General features: G+C 34.5%; 1 protein-coding gene across 1 annotated transcript; it reads right to left on the bottom strand.

Moving 5' to 3' along the window:
* Nucleotides 1-16,208: 16,208 nt before the first annotated feature.
* LOC149770764 (uncharacterized) lies at nucleotides 16,209-21,963 on the bottom strand. The gene is made up of 4 exons (XM_089949161.1): nucleotides 21,539-21,963; nucleotides 18,925-19,245; nucleotides 17,424-17,726; nucleotides 16,209-16,291 (listed from the first exon to the last, which is right to left on the bottom strand). Exons 1-4 carry the CDS (start codon nucleotides 21,627-21,629, stop codon nucleotides 16,209-16,211), a joined length of 798 nt encoding a protein of 265 aa, XP_089805287.1. The 5' UTR covers nucleotides 21,630-21,963.
* Nucleotides 21,964-22,646: the final 683 nt, after the last annotated feature.

Below are 22,646 nucleotides of genomic sequence, written 5' to 3'. Positions count from 1 at the left end.
AATTTTGGCCGTTTTGGGTTCTTTACTGTATTTATATTTGTTTAATCATTTGGTTGAAGTCGTTATTTTATTTTATTTAAATGCTGAATTAGAAAAACAAACGTTCAAGACACTAATTTCCTTCATAATTTAAATAGTTACCAGTTTGTTTTGCAGTTGACGTAGACGGTACAGTGACATACCCTTTTGTAGTTTCCAGGTTTGATGTTCTGATGCCTTCTGAGCGAAAATAAAATTAAAGAATTATACGACTGGGAAAAACGAATTCCTGAAAGATTCTCTCTAACTTGGGTCATTAGCAAATTTATCACGTCCAGAAAAGCGTTGAGGTAAGATTTTTTAAAAATTACGTTCATCCAGAGTTATTGGCCCCTTTATCTTGTAGTCTGGTTATGTACTTTTTTACAGGTATCATCTCAGTTCTTGAAGAAAATGAGAATCTCTAAATTTTAAAATAATTTAGTTTGCCTTTGCTTTTTTCATAGGATTATTATCCTTACGTGATTCAGATTTGACTGCATGTAATAATCAAGAGAGTCCGTTTTTAACCTTTTATTTGTAAAACGGGTGATTGTTGAAGTAAGTTTAATCGAACTGTTTTTAAGTGAAGAAATGTACCCCAACCCATCGCATATTTGTAAATCATAAGAGAATTTAAGGAATATAAGAGAATACTGCATACAGACTTGTTTATTATTATACAAATTAAATGACACTGTACTTAGTATAGATACAACACATCTAAAACGATCCTACTTTGTTCCAAATATCTTGATTGATACGCAGTCAAGGGTAAATCACATAAGGGTCATAATCCTATGAAAAAGCCAAAGCAACACTCATTCTTTTTTTTCTTACAAATTAAATTATTTCTTTCAACAGCTGAGAAAATACCTGTAGAAAAATACATAACCAAAGAAAACGATAAAGGGACCAATATACGCGAATACAAAATTAAAACTAGATACAATATATACCAATTGCTTATGAGCCGGACACTAGTAAATTTAAAAAATGTACTCAAATATTTCAAAGAGCTTCTTCCTCTGCATGAGACTGATTTAATATCTATCTTATCTCTTGACTTTGAACAATAGATCTCTTTAATTATTTTTATTTACATGTTTACTCACTGAATATAAAAAGCCATCAAACATTTAAAATACTGTTCCAATGTCATTAATCTTTTATAATGATTCACACTTTGTACATTTTACCACTATAATTGTCATGGAAAATGTATCACATTATCTTGTACTATGTGATATTCTTCGAGCAAAGAGTTAATACGTGCATCATTTAATTTGCAAGACACATTTACCTTGAATGTCGAGATCTATTGAATCCAAAAGGAATCCTTTGTCATCCCAGGCAACATATGTGCCAATGTCTAACCATGATACTTTTTGCAATGTTAAAGAAAAAATGTTTCATTCAATACAGTTTTCTATTCGACCCGTATACAGATACTCTGAACAGTTTGCCTGTTTCACGTCATAGATTGCAATAAGATGTGTAGGATCGATCATCTCAATTTTAATCGAAGATATATTCGTTTTGTTACACATAAACTGAACAATCAACAATGCACCGTCTTGTATATGTATCACCGTACCTATAGCATAACATTCAAGGTATTATAACAAATAATATCTGAAACCGAATGTTTGTTTTAAGAGTAATAAGTATGACAGCATGAAAAAATTTCAAAGATCTGATGACTTTAAAGTTATCGTATTCTGAATCATAGATGTCTCTCATCGTTCTCATTGAATGGATAACCATTATGATACTCTGGTTTAGGGTTGTTTGTAAACATATTGTATTATTGTTTAACTAAGCAATAATTAAATTATCGAGGTCCTTTGATATTAAATAAAAAACCAAAATGACAAAAACATGACAATACATAACGTTACATCAGAATTTCATAAAAGAAAGACATAAAATTTCAACGACAATTATAATACAAGCAATTTCAATGAAAAACGAAATAAACATATATTGGTATAACTAAGTGAATTAAGATGTATTATACATGAGAGAGACGGGTGGGGGAAACAAGACATTTCGCTAGTTATAGCCACTACTGTCATTGTGTATAATTGATAAATTTAGTATGTAGAAAATACATATTTCGGAGCATTTAGTAATATTGCAAACTTTCTTTTGTCACATTTTAAAAAAAAACAATCAAGCGTACAAAAGGAGTAAGCTTAAAGATACAGTGTAAATGATGCGATCTCTGATTAGTAAATAAGAGCCAACAGCAAAGGAGTGTTCACTATCTTCTTTATCGTGAATATCAATGCATTGTTGATAAAACAGGAAGTGACAAGTGTAGCAGCCGGCCCAGTAAACATCGTTTGTTCTGAATAGTGGTTTTGTTATGACACGTACATGAAACTATATCCACATTAATTTAACTATTTGTTTTATAAACGCTTTCCACAACAATTGGAGTTACCTAGGCGGAACATTTTTCTCAACGTCTATAACTTATAAATCACTCTATTTGAATTTCGTTGAAGCTTAATATCAGTTTGTTTAAAATGTGCATTTTCAACCTTGTGGCACAGTGTTTACAATTCGTGGGACCCATGCTGAAACCCTACTTAAGGTAGCGGGATCAACTGAGGTGGTATCTCCAGTTAAGGCATTTCACTAGAATTACCTTGTCACGTAAAGAACCTTTCATATGTTGATGAACATGATTTCAATTTTAACGTTAAAATATAACATTTTTAATTCATTTATCGCTCGTAAATTAAATTGTCCACTGCATTAGGTATTAGCTATAACTGACCATTAAAGGTGTAAAGATGGATTATCAGGACAATATATGCTGAACACGTACTTATGTGCATCTGTTGACTCTAACCGTATACAACTTGTCATTATAAATGTGCGTGATCTTGTTGCGCATTACGCCAAAGTTATTGTCCAGTATGTGTATTGACGCTTGATTATATCCAGAAACTTTGTGAGGACAACACTCAATTAGATGTATGCTTATTGCAGTTCAAAACTATAATTGCATTCAGATGTTGAATTTATGTTGAGGACTTTATGGCTGTCCTTGTCCATGTACATTATTGCTTGATGTCAATGACTGGACCAGTTTCTTCACAGGGAACTGGATTCTCCACATACTCAATACATATCTGATAAAGGAAATAATTTTAATATGTATGTTATTTACTGAGATTGAGATTTGTATCATATGTGGACAATTCAGAATTACGATACTGTTCTTTTCCCTTTGAGTGCTCTCCTTTTATATCTCTTGTTTCCCCTCGTATTTTCCCATGTTATAGTATACCAATATAAAACATGATACATATACCGTAGATAAATGGGGACATATTAAACTTCTCAGCACGTTTAGAAAATACTTACGAACTTTATATTAACATCATGGGATAACAAGTAACGTTCAAGCTCAAAAAGCCTTTAAATTTTATATAAGAACTGTGGATAAAAGCTTAGTTTTATATATTGTGATACAAATTTTAAACTTACACTCGACTCAAAAGTATTGTTTATTGATTTAACCGTCTTTTGTAAGGACCAGGGAATGATAGAATGTGTGCTGGCATTGTCGAGAGGGTCCACTCTTTTTGGAATAATTCTTTCAGATATCTAGACAAAAGTGGATGAGTGTTTCAAAGTGTCTATGTAAATATCGAGAAATAAATGTCGTAAGTTTATGTTTTGATCAAACAAGTCTGACTTAACCAATGACGTCTAACAACAGATGATGTGCTAATTATGATTTTCCCAAAATAAATGTAAGTTCATAAATTATTAAATGAATGTCTCTCCTTCATGTATATTCATTCATCGTTCACGCAATACATGAGTTGGACTATGTTGGATTGGTTCTATTATCTATGGACTCTAAGCATACTGATAATTTAATAAAAATAAGTGATCCATACTTTTACATTAACAATTCTATTATAAACATATATTGAAGAAAGCTCTAACTTTCAATTTACACTGATATTAGCTACAGCTATGTTACATAATATAGTAAATTTGAAAATGACAAGATGAGCAAGAACTGATACTTTAATCAAATGCCTCTGTCAGAAAAACGTACATAAGAATGGTCCATTATTCGAATATTGATATTTTCTTGGATGATATTAATCCAAAGAATAAATTAATTTGTGTTTGCAAACCAGTTACTTTAGCAAACCTTGCAAATATTTTTTAAAAGAAATGAAACAATTGTTTGTTGTCATGAAAATATACTTGATATCATTACATTAACCTCATATGCATATAAAACAAGTTTTATTTGTCTACGATTAGTTATAATGAACTTATTGGGACAGGTAGACGTAAGAATACATAGACGGACAGGGTATATACGTGCAAATTGATAGACAGGCGCATGAAACCAAATCAAAATATCCCTACTGCAAGTAGTGTTAGCAGCAAATGAAAATAAAACTCATTGTATTATTGTAAAATATAATTATCACACGAACGCACGCAAAACAATGAATTCGCTATGTTAAATGAGCGCTGTTGCAGAATTCATTAGCAGAATTGGATTAAAAGGTATCTATGTCAACCAATGAATCTTGCACGAAGCGGGAAGTATCAAGTGTTGAGGTTATCCTATGAAAAAATAATTTTGTCGTAGCAGTAATGGGATGGCAAATCAAATGCATGAAACTACATTCATCTAAATTATTGTTCTATTAATGTTCTCTAAATATACAGGAGATTTTCTCAGCGAAACATACCTTATGGTAACAAGATTGTAGACCTGGTGTGAAGGCTGTGGATAAAAATGGTTATATATACTGGTATCCGTATTTGTATCTACATTTGACTTAAAATGTATTGTTTAGGCAGATTTCCCATGTACACGGGTTTTGGGGAATAACCTGCATCTACCTGACTGAATAAACCGAATACGAGTCCTTTATTTAAAATATCAATAGTCAATACATGCCTATAAATATATGTTCCATTTATAGGGCCACCCCAAATGCTTGCAGAACCATGAGTCATGGGATCTTCACAGATCTATTACTAATAGCTAAAATACAATCCTATGAGATCCGGTAGTGGCTAACGATGATACTTCCGCGCCGCGATATTGGTAAGTTTGCATGGCTTATCGAAATCCGTTGTGCGCATCTGAATTGCCACTCTCCGCATCGATATATAATCGTATAAGACTTTTGATGCAATTTTCAATAAAGTCAATTATCACTCGATATTTAGAGAGATGAATTGTTCTTATTTCACTGTCTATTCTACTTAACGTCCGTCTTAGATCTAAATTCTAAACATCTTATTGATCAGTGAATTGACGCTTGTTAATGAAGGGTTGGGGATGACAGAACAATTGCAGTTGTTGTAGAAAGACCTAGCGATATTGGGAAAATTAGTTTCAAGACAAAAGTCTATGAGTATGATAACATTGTACATGACTAAACATTATTACGGTAACGATACATCCTGATCAACTACATGACATGTAAGCCATTTCAGTTTAGTAGCAGACAATAAAATGGACGCGAAAACCAATTATTTGTAACCTTCATTAATGTATACAGTATCGGCTGACCTACATGGGAAATCATTAAGATTCCCGATTACAGATATGGAATATTAAAAGATATTCTCAATCATGAAATGAATGAAACTAACTGATCAAAGATGTCTGGGAAGCCACAGACGTTTAAAACACAGCATCAGTTAATATCATTGCAAATCTGTCATCACTTTAGAAGCCAATATTTAGACTCTTTGTTCTTCCCTAACCCAACCCAAACACATACATTTCTACTTCATCTCAATATCCTTTTAACTTAATAAATGTTAGTGAAACCTTATTAAAACTACTTCATCAAAAGTCTTAGCTTGTATTAACTATTTATGCAAAGGATACTTGGGGTTGTAATGGCCCGAGTCCTGGTGCTGAGTAGGCATTCCAAATTGAAGATAAAAACCAAAAGATGAAAAATAAATTACCGTCTGAGACAGACGTTATAAATAAAGAGTTATAAATGTAACGTATGACCTATATTATTATTTACATACATAGTATCTACTGTACTACATGCGTATTAACTACTGTACTGTACTGCATAAATATTATCTACTATTAAACAATGTACTAACTTCGGGTGTTTTACCTGCTCGTTAAGGTTGTCAACGAGGTATAATTTCACAATTTAGAAGTATTTACTATCAATAAACGCTGACAATATTATAATGCGATTTGCAGAAGCTACACGTTCTACATTGTAAATTAATCATATTATTTAATCTCAAAGTATAATTGAACCACTTTCAGTCTTTATTGAACTGAGACAGCATCTGTCAGATTAAGAGCCAATCATATTCTCTCTCTCTCTCTCTTTCTCTCTATCTCAGTACACGCATATATGAGGTGAAGAAGTTGTCAGCTGTTTACTTATCGTCACTTGCTATATATTTTGTTTATGACCACTAAACCTTGTTACAATTGAAATGGAGATAATGAATTTATATTTTCATAACTTCTGTCCAATAGTTAAAATTAGTAACGATTTTGAATAAATCAAGGACATACTGCTGTATTTGCAATTATGTCGTGTAAGCGCGAATAAAATGCTGAATAAGTTCAACGCAAATTTAACTGAGAATACGTTTTCAATGTTCCAATCAGTGAGAAAGTATGAATGGGGGAAGCTGAATTTGACTAAAAGAATAAGACTATGTAAACAGGTAAGAAATATTTTAGAACTTGTATGAATCATTTACTCAAGTCTTTAAGTTTATTTTAGTCACTGCTGTTGTCAGTCTAGCTGGAGTGAACACAAATAATCGCAAAGTAATTAAAATGAATTATCAAATTTAGTTTCCTTAGGAAACCCGCTAATTGACGAAATTCTTTAAAATTTAATGTTCATATCATCACCTAATTTATCTTGCACTACATACTTATTTGATCACACGTCGTTGATATTATGTTTAACACAAATGTTATATTTTTATTTCCATCGCATGGCCTATTTTTACAAACAATTCACAAAAAGATTACAATTTGACCAACAGAATCTTTTGTTATGTTGGACACGGATACATCTTTGTTTATTAAATATTCAAGCAACAGTCGGAGTAATAACAAAGCCTAAAAAGTATATCCTTTCCAATTTTAGTTATAACAGTTTTGGAATTATTGCCATGTAAGGCAGAAACCTCTACATGTGCTAATTTTATCTTCTACTGCGCACTTCTATATTCTTCTTTAGAAAACGTTCCTATTCATGCGTGTCTACTATCTCTAAGAGAACATTACTATCGAAGATTGTGCATTGGGTTTTTTGTCTTCATTTTAACACCATGCTTATGCAAGTTGACCTCTGAAATAAATATTTTAGAGTACTGGTATTTGTACCTCACATCTCTGTTTCAATGATAGGACTTATTGTTTTTAAACTCTCCTTTAAAAATAGATCTTCGGTAAACTCTTAAATATTATTATGCTATCGTTGGAGACTTCTGTTATTGGGAATGGTTTTATAATGCAAAAGGTCTTATTTAATCCACATCGTGATATACCTACGGCTGTAAAAACGGACAAGGCACCAATGCACGCAGGCATGGACTGACTAACAGGAACATAATCAAATGTTTCTGCTGCACGCGATGGTAGTATGATCAGTATGAATTCAAAAATCACACATGTGATTTCAATCTTCACTGAGTAAACTATTATAGAGTATAATTATCGCGCAGTGAAATTCAATACAATACATTCACCATGTCACATGAGCACTGTTAGTGAAACATTTAAACTGACAAAAGTAAAGTTTAAGCTATCAACATCAAAAACAATTAATCGTAGAGGAAGCAGGAAACATGAAGTGTACAGACTATCCTACAAAATATTTATGTATAGTGTTATTTCTATGACACACACACTAAGCAATATCTGCTTGAATCACAATACGTGTAATATAACCGCTATTAAAATCTTCAGGAGATTATCTAAGCGGGTCATTTATGCAAAGTCCAGAATTTTTAAATTTAGTTTCTTTGAATATTAGTAAAGTTTAATATTAGTTTGTTCAAACGCTGCGATCCATCGCTCATAGCTTGCAATTAGTTGGGTCCATGTTTGAATCATACCAATGCTATCCAGAATCAGCGGAGGTGGTGTATCTCGGGATAAAACACTTTAGTACAATTACTGCATTTTCTAATGTACGGTTTTTGTAAATTAATATTACTATTTAGTATTTGTGGGCTAAGATATAACAATTTTCTCATTATGCAATTTAAAACTTTAAATTCATATATCGCTTGTAAATAACTTTTGGATTCAATTTTAGTTTTAACTACTATTTATATCAGCAAGGTGAGAAATATTCTGTGTCATATGTTAGAAATATGTAACATGTGATTTTGCATTCGTTGAAAGATTGACGTCATGGGCTAACAAGTATTATGGCCCCACTGAAGTTCAAACCGAGTTATGATTTGGTATAGGAAATGTGTGCAATACCCTTGTTGTATTTACTGTTATAACTATATGAGTGAAAAACATGCAGGAAACATAGATAATGGCAAAGCATATTTTTATGCACATATTATTTGAGTGAGTATGGATGGATGGATGATTGGATTAAAGGAAGCATGCCTGCATAAATGTCAGGAACATAAATAATAACACGGTAAGAGAACTTTGCTAGGAAAATACATGATTTGAACAATGAACAAAAATAATATAGACGATAATTGTTTGTTCCATGTGAACAATAGATATATCGGCTGACGAAAAATATTAGTGATTCACCCCACCTCCTACGAAACTAAGGTTTTTTTCGCTGACTCGTAACAATACGCGTATGTTGTTTTGTGTATTTATCACATAATGTTCACATGCATTAGCGTTATGACGTCATAATAAGAACATCATTGGTCTCACTGTGTCATAACACTTAACAATGTCACATAGCAATGTCGTGAGTAAAGCATGGGTGAATAACGTTGTGTGTTAGATAAAATCTAAAACTCGATTTATTTGACATGAAGTTACTGAAACGTCTTAAATATTGCAATATGCAATTGGTTCTAAGTAGATTGTGACCAACATAGTATAATATTATTCAACTCATTTTACTAATTTACTATCACACGCAATAAGGTCATTTTAATGGCACTTGAAACAGGCACTGTCACAAAACGATTTTACAAGCACGATAATCAACTCAAGCAATAGCTTTCATATTCAACAAAAGATAGGAAGGTGGAAAAAAACACCTTGCCATGAGATCTTATTGTTTGTAATTTTGACATAAAGCCATATATATGTATATAAAGTACATAATAAATGAATTCTCAGCAACAATGTTATATGTGTGTGTTTCTAGATTTCAGTATATTAATATTCTCTTTATCGTGTAAGTCTCAAACTTTTAGCTTCTCTAATTCAGCTGTTATCCTCTCCCGTTCAAGGCTTAAACGTTACATTGCAACTTGTAAAGTTGCCCAAACACTTTCCATCTCGATATGTGCTTTACGTGGACATTAACACAGGTTGATCGTGCGAATGCTGTGTACAATAACGACGGTCTAATAGTCGCTACAGACTTTGTTAATGGGAGTTCGCCTTATGCTTTAGTCGTAAAGACACCTCAGATTTTCTTTTAATTCATAAAACAGTTGTCAAAATTACACACGAGTACAGAAACTGAAGAAACAAAGTTTACTTTAAATAATTTTGATATGTCTTTCTCATGTAGAACTTCACACACTCTGAGCTATAACGTTGTATCGAGTGATATGAAGTTTTCTACGAGCTTTATTAAGGAACGAATAACGTCATACGGTACTATTATATTCAACAACGCATTTTATATAGCCATTTGTACTTCTACTGCAATCTTCTCGTAAATCCAAAGTATATACAGTCCCCTTGTGGTACATTAGAGCTTGCAACATGAAAATTTAGTTTAGATCTCATCATGTTAATTGTAATCTAAAGTATGTTTTATAATATACGAACGGAAGCATTGGCGATCTTCTGACTTGACAAAGTAATCGGTAGATAACTATTTAAAAAATTCAAAAGAATACAATGCATCCGAAGTTAATCAAATTTACTAACAATTTCAATGGATAGCCATAGAAAATTCCCAAACTTTTTATTATATATTATAATCCCCGGGCTCACCCATCTGTACTCCATCCCATCCTCCGTCAATGGCCCACAGATAATAATGCAGATTCCTTCACGTAGATGATGTGTTTTTCATCTATGACTGCATATATAACGTTTTATAACAAAACTAATTAATTCTCAAGAACTCCCTACCTTGAAAAAGACAAATATCAAATAGAGAAGGAACCTACTGTCATGTCAGATAACTGTATATGCATGCAGATAAGTGGAGTCCAACTGCAAACAACATATAACTGATCTGGCAAATCAAGGTCTATGTTGTTTATTCTACTGATTCCTCCTAACGAATTGGAGATAAAAAGATCTGCTGACTCTTTCCAGTTTGATTCGACCAATACGCGATGACATATGATATATCCCCACGTCATACGAAGATACTTCCAGGCTAATAATGACGTAATAATACGAACAATATCTCTGGACTCCAATTTTAGTTTTCATAACAATAAGTGCATGAACTATAAGAACAAGATTTAGTCTAATTACATATCAGCAGCAGGGAGAGCGAACAGACCTAAGGGTTCCGACAAAAAATAAATCTTCCAAAGAAATCTAATCCGGAGAAGGCTTCTATTTACCGAATTAAGGCTTCCAGGAAGAGTTACATCGCTATTGACCCTCAATCCGAGAATAAAACCTTAGTTCGAAGATATAGCTGCAGAATAATATGTTCATGATTTTATTTTATCTCTGATTATATTTTGACGACCGACTGGAGATAGACTCCCTCCCTGCTGCTATCGTATTTCACTGGAATTTAAGATTTTAATTTCAAGATACAAAATGAAAATAAAATAACATGGATGTTGGAGAATCACTCAGCTCGAAAATAGCACGAGAGAGACTAAAAGCAATAGAAGAATATCTTCCAGTACAAAGGGAAGTCAAAAAGAAAATACGAGCCATTAAAAGAGCAAAGGAAGGATTTGCTGAGACAACACAGGAATTATTCAAACCAGTGACCAAAGCAACCCAAAAAGCCTTCATAGGCGACATAAAAGATCCTGAGGCAGTAAAAGAAGGAATTCTTCCTTTGCTGAAAAGAATTGAAAAACAAACCACCGCTAAGATTCGTACCGCTGAAAAATTCACCGATGATAGCGTAACAAGAATAAAAGCGATAGCAGATGTTAACGCTCTTGCCAACTTTGCCGTTACTTCATTTAATCAAAAAAAAATATGTTGAAGCCTGAGTATGTTGATGATGTTCCTGGTCGCAAGAAATGGTATAGGTGGATCTATTACGTGTATTATAATGTGGATCGAGTCACTGCTAAAGATATTGGATATAATACGTATCTCAATGCAATAAAACAACCAGCGCGTCAACCTCAACCTGCGCGGCAACCTCAACCTGCAAAGATACCTATGCCACATGAGATATTTACCGAAGATACTCTTCAAGAAATCAAAGATAGAGATAAAATGATCGAGATAGCTAAAAAATACAAAGAGATTAATAAATATGTAAAACCTGAATACGCTAAAAGGATCGCATCAGCTGATTGGCCCCTCATATTATATTTTGCTTCTAAGAGAGCAGTAACGGATCCAAACGATCCAGATTATTTAGAATTCCTCAAGGAATTACAACCTAAACCTAAACAGGTAAAACTACTTAAAACTACTGCATGGATGTTCAAACCTGAGGCTGTTAAAATTTTAAAGGATCGTAAAAGAATCACTGAGATCGCTGCTCATGACTACAATGAAAGAGAAAAATATCTGGCGTATGATTATATTGATCAAGTAAAAGAATCTGAATGGACTCCTGCGTTATATTTTGCTTTTTATAAGGATAAAAAATATGATCTGAACGACCCAGATTACAGGAAATTTGTTAAGGAGGTAGAAGAAGAAAACTCGCGTGAGGAAGAAGAATTAGATATCCCAGAGGACGAATCGAGGATGAGTGGTGAACCTGCATCTGATTTTTTCCTTCCTACTATTTTAGAAAGCATCAGGGGAGATAGAGATGAATTAGATCGTATTATTATACACGGATACAAAAGCAGAGATGATTATTTGAGAGTCCAATATCGTCACAGAGGTCTATCATTCGATGTGTCTGCCACGCGAGAATATTCTAGCCGGGTTGGTCTGCTTGTCCAGCATAACATCATCGAAAACAACAAGATTATTAACATCGCCATCTAAATTTTCCACTGATGGAGCTTCATTAATGTCTGTGATGAATTCGATCGTGCCTTCGTCGGTATTGTCGCTGAATTCTTTTAACACCTGATAACATCGCTGATCATCAACGGACGGTGCAACCAAATACAACTTATCCCATTTCAGCCATCGCATTATCAAATTTAGCAACAATTGCGTCTTTCCAGATCCCGACGGGCCAATAATTATCATTCTAATCGAATTTGGTAATACCGCGTTGTGTTTTATTTGCTCGCGTTGCTTCGTGGCGGAAAAATCAATTACATTCATGTTACTAAAATATATGGATCTATATCGTGTTAAGTGTCGCACTCACACAGCTACGCTAAATCCAATCGAAATCGTCACACGCAACAACAGGAACGCAATCAAGGGAGAATGTGAAGTTTGCAGCACACGCAAGTTTAAATTTGTAAAAAAAAAATAGAACCGGAGGAGACATTGCCGCCTCCATGAAAAATCTTCCTGGATTGCCTTGGGCGAAATATCCCGGAGAGAAGCATCTACCAGGATACAATTACTGCGGACCCGGCACAAGGCTCGATATCAGACTCGACGATAATAATCAACCAAATCCCGGCGAAGATCCAGTAAATGCCATCGATAACGCATGTTACTATCACGATCTTGCGTATCGTAGCGGGGATTTACAACAACGACATCTCGCTGATATCAGGCTAATTCACGCAATAAGCGCGATTCCCGACAAAAGTTTCAGAGAGAAATTGGCAACATGGGTGATAAAAGGCGCGATGAAAGGTAAATTAGTATTCGGTGCTGGTAAATAATAATGGATCAGATATATTATTCTCCGCGAGGATTCTGGCGAGGAAAATCAGCAATTGCCAAACTCGCTAAAGCCGCTAAAGTAAAACAATCCACCGCTGAATCGTGGTTATCGAAACAGGCAATTTGGCAAATATATCTTCCTCCGCCTAAGAAAATACCATATGCAAGTTTCACCGTCAGTGTCCCTAATGAGGTCCATCAGGCTGATCTTATGTTTCTTCCTTACGATACCGTTGGCGGCGTCACATACAAATACGTTTTAACAGTCGTTGATATCGCTAGCAGGTATAAAGAAGCCGAGCCATTATCGAATAAAACAGCAACGGAGATCGCTAAGGCGTTTAGCGAAATTTATTCACGATCCCCGTTGACATGGCCAAATCTTCTCCAGGTTGATCCAGGTCGAGAATTTCTTGGTGCGGTTACTTCATTGATGAAAAAGAATAATGTTAAAATCCGACGTGGTATAGTTGGTGTTCATCGCAATCAAGCTATCGTCGAAAGATTCAACAAAACACTCGCGTAAAGATTATTCGGATATCAGTACGCGCGTGAATTCATCCAAGATAATCGATCTCATGATTGGGTATCGAGGTTGCCTCACGTGATTAACGCGCTAAATAACGAAGTAACTCGAACAATAGCAATGAAACCCGCAATTGCAATTACAAAATCGAATATACCCCTAAAGCGAGATTCTACGATTCCGCCTGTGCTAGGTAGCGTCACGGTCAGGTATTTATATAAAGAAGGTGAGGCCGAAGGAGGAAGAAAAAGAGCAACCGATCCAAACTGGAGCGTTACAACACATAAAATATCAGCCGTAACAAGATCGTCAGGAAGACCAGCAATTTACATCTTAGATTCACTAGCGCCACAACGCGGATTTACCAAGGAAGAATTACAAATAATACCGAAGGATACTCGACTACCGCCAGCGTCATTAATGTAATTTATTCGAATTCTACCTAGCTGAGATAATTTTCTTACTCTTGACACGGCCAGATAAGTGTTGCCACATTTCTGAAGACCTCGTACGTACTCGATATTAAAAAGGTCGAGTATCCTACCAAAATTGCCGTAGTAAATCATGCAGCTTACATTTGGCCGGAAACTGGTTTAGATAAAATATTTACATATTTGAACCTGACTTGATCATTTTGATACCACCGTCAAAAGTAGTATACTCCAATTATTATTATGCGTGATACAAACTATGTATAAGTCAATTTGACTTTACTGATTGGTTTTTAATTAGCTTATCGTATGTACACTTTGTACACTAAATTCCAACTTCCTAATGAATCATAATCAAAACTGTTTGATTCAGTGGATTTGATTAATTGCACAGGTGGCTTACACACGTACCTTTAATACCATTCAAATAATTGCACTAGATTTGGTTAAGTACGGCTGGCGTTTTAGGGCTATGTGCGTTTTCGCCTGCTACCTTGTACCTCTCCTCCCTTCCCTCTCCCGGACTTCCTGTACCGTGACGGAGATGTGGAACCATTTCCACCCGTCCAGACCCAGGTGTCCCGATGTGACGTTATAGTAGCGACCTATCATATACTGCTTTGGTAGACTCCTGGCCAGTTGATAACAGAATGAAATAACATCTTTTAACATGAGTGTGTGTTGGTCCATTCCCATTCATGAAAGCCCTTCATTCAGGTCGTTAGGAACATTTAGTCCCACGACCAGAAGGCTAAATTAAATAATGCTCTGTGAGCACATACATGCCTGAGGTATGTGGCACTAATTCCTTCCCTCAGGAGTAATTTAATAACATCCATTGCAGGTAGAAATCAGTGCTACATGTGCATATGTATGAAAACCACTTAAATCCAATTAGTCAGTCAGTCAGTCAGTCTGGCTACCAAGCGTTGACTGGTCAACACGTATGGTAAATGGATTTGTTTAACAACTTGAAAGAGAGTTGGTATTGGATGGTGGATGGAGCCTATGTAGTTGAAAGGCTTGAAGATGAATGGAAGTATCTAGGTAGCCTAGACTTTGTAACCAGTCTGAAAGTAGCGAGAGATCTGATTAAATACATGATAGACGAGGAAGTGAAGAGCTTAAGATGCTCCATTCATCCTAAGTATGTTAGAGTTAGAAAATAACGAGGCACTTGATGGTGTGATGAAAGTCAGGTGTGTTTTAGAGCATATGGAAAATTTGACAGAGTGGTCTTATGTGAAATGGGGATTAGACCAATTAAACAAAGCTGTGGAAATGATGAAAAATTTACTGAAAGAGGAAGTGAAGAAAATAAAAGATAACTGTTCAAAGGAGAGAAAGGACCACGCAAACAGAAAGACGGGGACTTTGAAAGACCGAATCAAAACTAAATCAAGATGCAGGAAACGTTTATATTAATGGGACATTCTGACTGAATGCCAGAGAAGGAAACGAAGTTGGGATTAATAGAGACAGTGAGGAGATGGTGGAAGGAGTGGAGAAAATAGAAGAACCAAAATGCCATTTTCAGAGACACTCATATGCCTTGAAAAATTTGCTTTTTAGCCTAAAAATATTTTAGTCGGTTGAATAGTTCTTTGTGTGATAGATTGATATTCTATGTCTGTATGTTGTATGTTGTATGTCTTATATATGTCTATGTCCCGCCAAACGTTCTAGGTTTATTCCCGCTTTTTGGTCCCGATTGAGGTCAGCCACTTGCCGTGGCATAACCCCTGTTCCAATCCTACTGACCCTATACAGGCTCAATCCATTCCCTATGTTAAATTCCCCTTGACCCTATACAGATCCAACCATGTTAAAGTCCCATAGACCCCATAGTGCCACGACACCTTTTTGACTGTGATTTCCACAGACCCTATATCGCCCCACTATAGTACAGATAAGATCGTGTTTGAAAAATATGCAATAAAGGTCTTTATTGTATTTTAATTACATTTTGAGTTCTTTCTATATTTATATATTGTTTCATTAGTTGTTTTAAGTCATTATTTCATTTTATTTACATGCAGAGGTAGAAAAACAAATGTTCAAGACACTAGTTGGCTTTTTGATTTCACTACCTACCATTTTGTTTTTCATTTGCCGTAGACGGTACAGTGACATACCCTTTTGTTGTTTCCAAGTCTGATGTTGTGGTGTCTTTTAAAAGAAAATAAAATGAAAGAATTATATGGATGGAGAAAAAAGAATTCCTGAAAGATTCATTCTAACTCGGGTCATTAGCACATTTATCACGTCCAAAAAAGCATTGAAATTATTTTTTTTCTTCTGTTCATCCAAATTGCTTGGTCCCTTTATCGTTTTGTTTGGTTGTGTATTTTTTACAGGTGTCATCTCAGTTGTTGAAAGAAATAAGAATCCCTGAATCAAATTTTAAAATAATTTAGTTTGCAAGAAACAAACTGAATGAACTTTTCCTTTTGATTTTTTCATACGATAATGACACGTGATTTAGATTTGATTGCGTGTAATAATCAAAACATTCTGTTTTTAACCTTTTCTTTGAGAAGTGAGTGATGGTGGAAGTACTTTTAAATCGAACTGTTTGTAAGGTAAAGAAATGTACCCCAACCCATCACATATTTGCAAATCATGAGAGAATTTAAAGAATATAAGAGAATACTGCATACAGACTTGCTTATTATTGTACAAATTAAATAACATAGCACTTAGTATAGATACAACACATCTGAAACGAGCCTACTTTGTTCCAAATACCTTGATTAATACGCAGTCAAGTGTAAATCACATAAGGGACATAATCCTATGAAAAAGCCAAGACAAAACTCATTCATTTTTTCTTACAAATTAAATTATTTCTTTCAACAGCTAAGAAAATACCTGTAGAAAAATACATAACCAAACAAAACGATAAAGGGACAAATATACGCGAATACAAAATTAAAACGAGATACTATATATACCAAATGCGTATAAGCCGGACACTGATAAATTTACAAAATGTACTCAAATATCTCAAAGAGCTTCTTCCTCTGCAGGAGACTGATTTAATGTCTTTCTTATCGCATAGTTTTGAACAATAGATTTTTTTAAATTATTTATTTATTTACATATTTACTCCCTGAATATCAAACACCGATCAAAAAATTTAAAATACTGTTATAATGTCGTTAATCTCTTATAATGAATCACACTTTATACTATTTACCACTATAATTGTCATGGAAAATGTATCAAATGATCTTGTACTGTGATATTCTTCGAGCAAAGAGTTAATACGTGGTTCATTTAATTTGCAAGACAAATTTACCTTGAATGTTGAGATCTATTGAATCCAAAAGGAATCCCTTTTCGTCCCAGGCAACATACGTGCCCGTGTCCAAATATGATACTTTTTGCAACGTTAAAGAAAAACTGTTTACGTTCAATACACAACTTTCTATTTGACTCGTATACAGGTACCCTGAACAATTTCCCTGTTTCACGTCATAGATTGCAAAAAGAACAAGTGTAGGCCTGATCATCTCAATTTTGATCGAAGATATATTCGTTTTGTTACACATAAACTGAACTATCAACGATGATGCACCGTCTTGTACACGTAGCACTGTACCTAAAACATAAAATTCAAGGTATTATAACAAATAATATTTGAACCCGAATCTTTGTTTTAAGAGAAATAAGGGTGACAGCCTGTAAAAAATGTCAAAGACCTGTTGATTTTAACATTATCGTATTCTGAATTTTATATAAATATATTGTAGTATTGTTTAACTAAGCTATAACTAACTTATCTAGGTCCTTTCCTTAAATGCCCCCAGAATGACAAAAACATGAGTATACCTAAACTTTGTCAGAATTGCATAGAAGAAAGACCTAAAATTTCACCGCAAAATATAATACAAGCAATTTCAATGAAAAACGAAATAAACATATATTTGTATAATTAAGTGAATTAACATGTAAGTAAATGACAGTGAAGTGTGGGGGAACAAGACATTTCACTAGTTATAGCCACTACTGGCATTGTGTATAATTGATAAATTTGGTATGTAGAATATAAATATTTCGGAGCATTTAGGAATATTGCAAAATTTCTTCTGTGTCACATTTCAATTTTAAAAAATCAAGCGTACAAAAGTTGAAAGCTGAAAGATACAATGAAAAGGCTGCGTTTTCTGACTAGTATATAAGGACCAACAGCAAAGGAGTGTTCAACATCTTCTTTATCATGAATATCAAATTGCATCTGAGCAGAACATAATATTATTGACCCAGCAAGTTGTAACAGGATCCATTATCCGCTGGTCCGTTAGCACTCCTGGATTCAGCTTTGTCGGAAGTCGATGGGTACTAGCATCCGTTGGACAATTAAACTTGTTAGGTTCTGTCGATTCAGCTGTAAACGGGTCCATGGTCTTGTAGATTTATATGGTCATTTCGTCTCCAGTAGGAAGGAAAAAATAGGGGCTGAAATTTTCCTTTAAAGAAACGATTTTCTGGTACAAACTACTGAAGTATCGGGATGTGAGAGTGATCAGTTATAATTGATTCTTAACAATGAATATGTCTTAGTTCGTTGAAACGGGACTGTACTTGATTTAAATGTGTGGTTACCATTCAAGTGGCGACGAAACAGTGGGATAGGCAGCAAGGATCAAACGGGAAGAGAGCGAGACATCCATTAGGACATGATAATCTTTATCCCATGAGTTTGGGGTGCATCAATCAAAATTATTCACAAGACAGTTTTAAAACAGTTGGAGCCCCTGTTCTGGCTACCTTGCATGCGAGACAATAAGACAACTTACGTGGGACAATAATGCTTTTCCTCCCTTTCTCAACAGAACCATTCAATGTAGAGACTGTATAATTTCCACTGTCCATACAATTGACTTTTAATAAGAGAATACTGACAATACCATTGTTCGTTTCGATCACTGTTATACGGCCAGTGTAATTTATGTTAATAGAGATGCCCTCAGTGAGATTTTTCCTTGGATGATAGACCATTACATTAGTGACATGTAGCTTACTGGTGCAGCCAAAGAAGGTTATTTCTAAATTTTGATTTCCATTCATTTGAAGTAAGGTCACATTTTCTCCCTTAGCATATACCTCAGGTTTCCATCCTGCAAAAAAAGAATCATTTGAAATATGATTAAAATGTGATATTGACATTTCGATTGCTTTATTGAAAATCAGAAATGATAGGTTTTAAAACCACGAACATTTATATCCATTCATCCATTCCTTCATATGTTCTGGAAATGTTATGACTCTACAAGTATTAATTCCCTCCTTTAAGTTTTGTACTTTCTTAAGTCTACTTAAGTTCATAGCTAAAAATATATCCCATACTTCTTCTATGTTAAATGTTTTTATTTTAACTTCAGTCTATCTGTGTCAGATGAGTCAAACAACAATTATATATATATATATATATATATATATATATATATATATATATATATAGATAGATAGATAGATAGATAGATAGATAGATAGATAGATAGATAGATATATAGATAGATATATACTTTATAAATAGCATGGCTTTTAAAGAGGTGATATAAGCAATTTCTGATATCAATGCTATTGTTATATCAAATTGTGATTCCCCCATGGCCCATACATACGCAGTTAGAAACATTGTTTGAAAATTAGGTTATATTTCAACAGCTAGCGATCGCTTCTGTATTCTATACATCTATGATGAATTTCCCTTGATTAATCATTAGCGTTGTAATACAATAAAGATCAAAATATTAATAATGAATTGAACATGGTACACAGGGTCAGGGAAATTCTCTCTCTCTCTCTCTCTCTCTCTCTCTCTCTCTCTTGCATCAGGAAGAGAATACGGGGAAGTCTGTGGCAGTGCCAGATTAAACACTGTGGAGGCCCTTTGGCAGTCGAAATCTTGGGGCCTTCCTCGCAAATGATCTCCTAATACGTTTTATCAATATTATTTTGATCCGTTGCCGTGGGGCCCATAGGACGGTGCCTACTCTGCCTATTTGGTAATCCGGCACTGGTCATTGGAGTGAGAGAGAAAAAGACAACTGAACTTGCACACCTAGAAGAACCTGGTCTTGGTAACTGTTAGGTGTGCACGCCCCGTGAGATTTTAATACAGTGTTCACAATACCAATTATACAAAGTTGCAACATCCTGGTCAGATTAAATGACAAATGTATGGGTTAGAAGGAGGAACATACTATAATATATTTAATGCTTTGTTTATTTTTAAGAAACATTGGGATGGACATTGAACAAATTCGTTTATGAAAAAGTCTCCCCAACCGCACCACCACATCTCTCTCTCTCTCTCTCTCTCTCTCTCTCTCTGTGACAGAAACAACTGCATGGTCGATTAATTAACTCATAATAACCACTTAAATCAACTGGAAAATGATATAAATGCTTGAAATACCTCTTGCGGGTTATTTTATATTTCACACCCGTTTTATTAAGCTAGCTGGAATGTGAATATCTGCGGGTTCAATGTTCAAGAAGCTTATCATACTGTATTCGTAGTTCTCTACTTTCTTCATTTAAACCATATTTCAGGTTTAAATCATTAAAGTGTCTTATATTTATTTAATCATTACAAATGAAAGCAGAAGTTGAAATGAAAGAAGTAACTTTTCAATTTGCAATTACTCACAAAAAGGAAAGAACTACATTTTGTGGCAGGGGCCCCGAGTGGCCGAGTGGTCTAAAGCGTTCTCTGTTACGGATCACTGCCATCTAACCTCTGTCTACGTGGGTTCGAGTCTCGGATTCGGTTAATGTGGGCATGTGAGAAAGCTTTCCAGTAGCTTCTCGTGGGTCGGTGGTTCTTTCCGGGGTTTACCCAGTTCTTCCTCCACCATTAATACTGCCCGCCATGTATAGACTGTCGTGTGCTGAAAAATGGCGTTAAACCCTACAACAACAACAACATTTTATGGCGGACACACTTGACAAGGCTAAGACGAGTTCATTCATTCTGTACGTAATCTTAACTTGTTGGAAATGCAGGTATGTGTATTTGCATATGATATCAATATGATATCAATAAAATCTATTTATAGTATGAACTCTGTATATTTGACATACCACTAGTTGTATGAAGTTTTCATTAAAAGAAAGTTCGTGGTATATCAATGATATAGTATAGACAATAATGCGCGCGCATGTGTGTGTGTGTGTGTGTGTACTCGTCATTTGCTGCCTTTCACAATTGCGTCGGAGAATTCATAGTAAGAAAACTCAATAGTTATCATTGTCAGTCGTAAAGAACTGTCGATGTCTTATTTTGTTTTATACCTTTAAATTTGTTAGAACATATAGTGAAGTCTTATTCTCAGTTTATTACGAATTCCATAGTAGTTCGTATACTACATTGGAAACATTATACTACATCAGTTTATCGCTTACCTGTTGTATCATATATTCCAAACAGCATAAGAAAAACGCATATCTTGATTAGAATAACCATGATTTTGCACCAAGATGTGGTTCTCCACATTTTAGCAATGTATTCAAAATCTCAAGAAACGGTATATTAAGTTAGATTGTAGTCACGAAGCGTAATTCTCTAAGGTAGTCCAATGTGGTTCACAGTCTATGGTGCAAGCAGAATGACGGATGATGCGTTCTAGATAACTCAAATACGTCTTTAGTTCCGCATCAGAATCACAGACTGCAGAGATGAAAATCTAGTTCTCACTCTTTTTTAAAATTAGGGATCACGTACAAACGGTGGTGATAATGAACGTGCATATATGCTCGCTATTAAACGACATTTTTGGAACAGTGTCAAAAGGAACAGAAGTGACTTGCTAACTTCGGCTGTATAAAGAGTTCTGACACAATTGTAGATGGCGGTATCCAATATCCGGTATATATGTGCAACGAGATGTTGCTAGGTCTCGTAGTTCTCTGTCTTCACTCTATTATTTAATGATATGAAGGAAATAATGAACCAGACCAAATATGCGTCATCAAATCATTCTCTAATCGAGGTCTTAGCTCTAGACGGGAATTTCACATATTTTGTTTCAGAATAATGTTAGTTTCTCGCAGCAGAGTAATCCCTGGAGTTTGTTTTATTAAGGATAAACAATTCAAAGAGAGAGAGATAATAAAAATGTTTCAGTACACAAGGCAATTATATATATTGGCTGCAACAATAAATTAAGCATATGAAAAGATATAATTGTTCGCAATCTAAATCTTTAGTATATATTCATGAGTCTGTGAAAGTGTAAGAATAACGCTGTGACTGTTAACATAACACGGGATAATTTTATTTGTCGTTGTTACTCAAACTGATGTTTTTTTTCAAACGCACTTCTGCTGCGAAATTCGTGCAAACTACATGATTTCTTCTGTATTTGTAGTAGATACATGAACAAAAAGCAATGAGATATTTTTGTCTTTTTTTGCCGTTGACGATTTTATTGAATTAATGAATTAACAAATAAACGACTTTTCTAACAGTGGTATATATAAGATTATTGATAATTTAGCAGTAATCTGTTCC

This window comes from Sinohyriopsis cumingii, unplaced genomic scaffold (genome assembly GCF_028554795.1).
Source record: "Sinohyriopsis cumingii isolate HCF-2022 unplaced genomic scaffold, ASM2855479v2 utg002411l, whole genome shotgun sequence".
NCBI classification, from domain to species: domain Eukaryota; kingdom Metazoa; phylum Mollusca; class Bivalvia; order Unionida; family Unionidae; genus Sinohyriopsis; species Sinohyriopsis cumingii.
The sequence above is the reverse complement of the archived record's forward strand: the minus strand, read 5'-3'. Positions and strand labels throughout refer to the sequence as shown.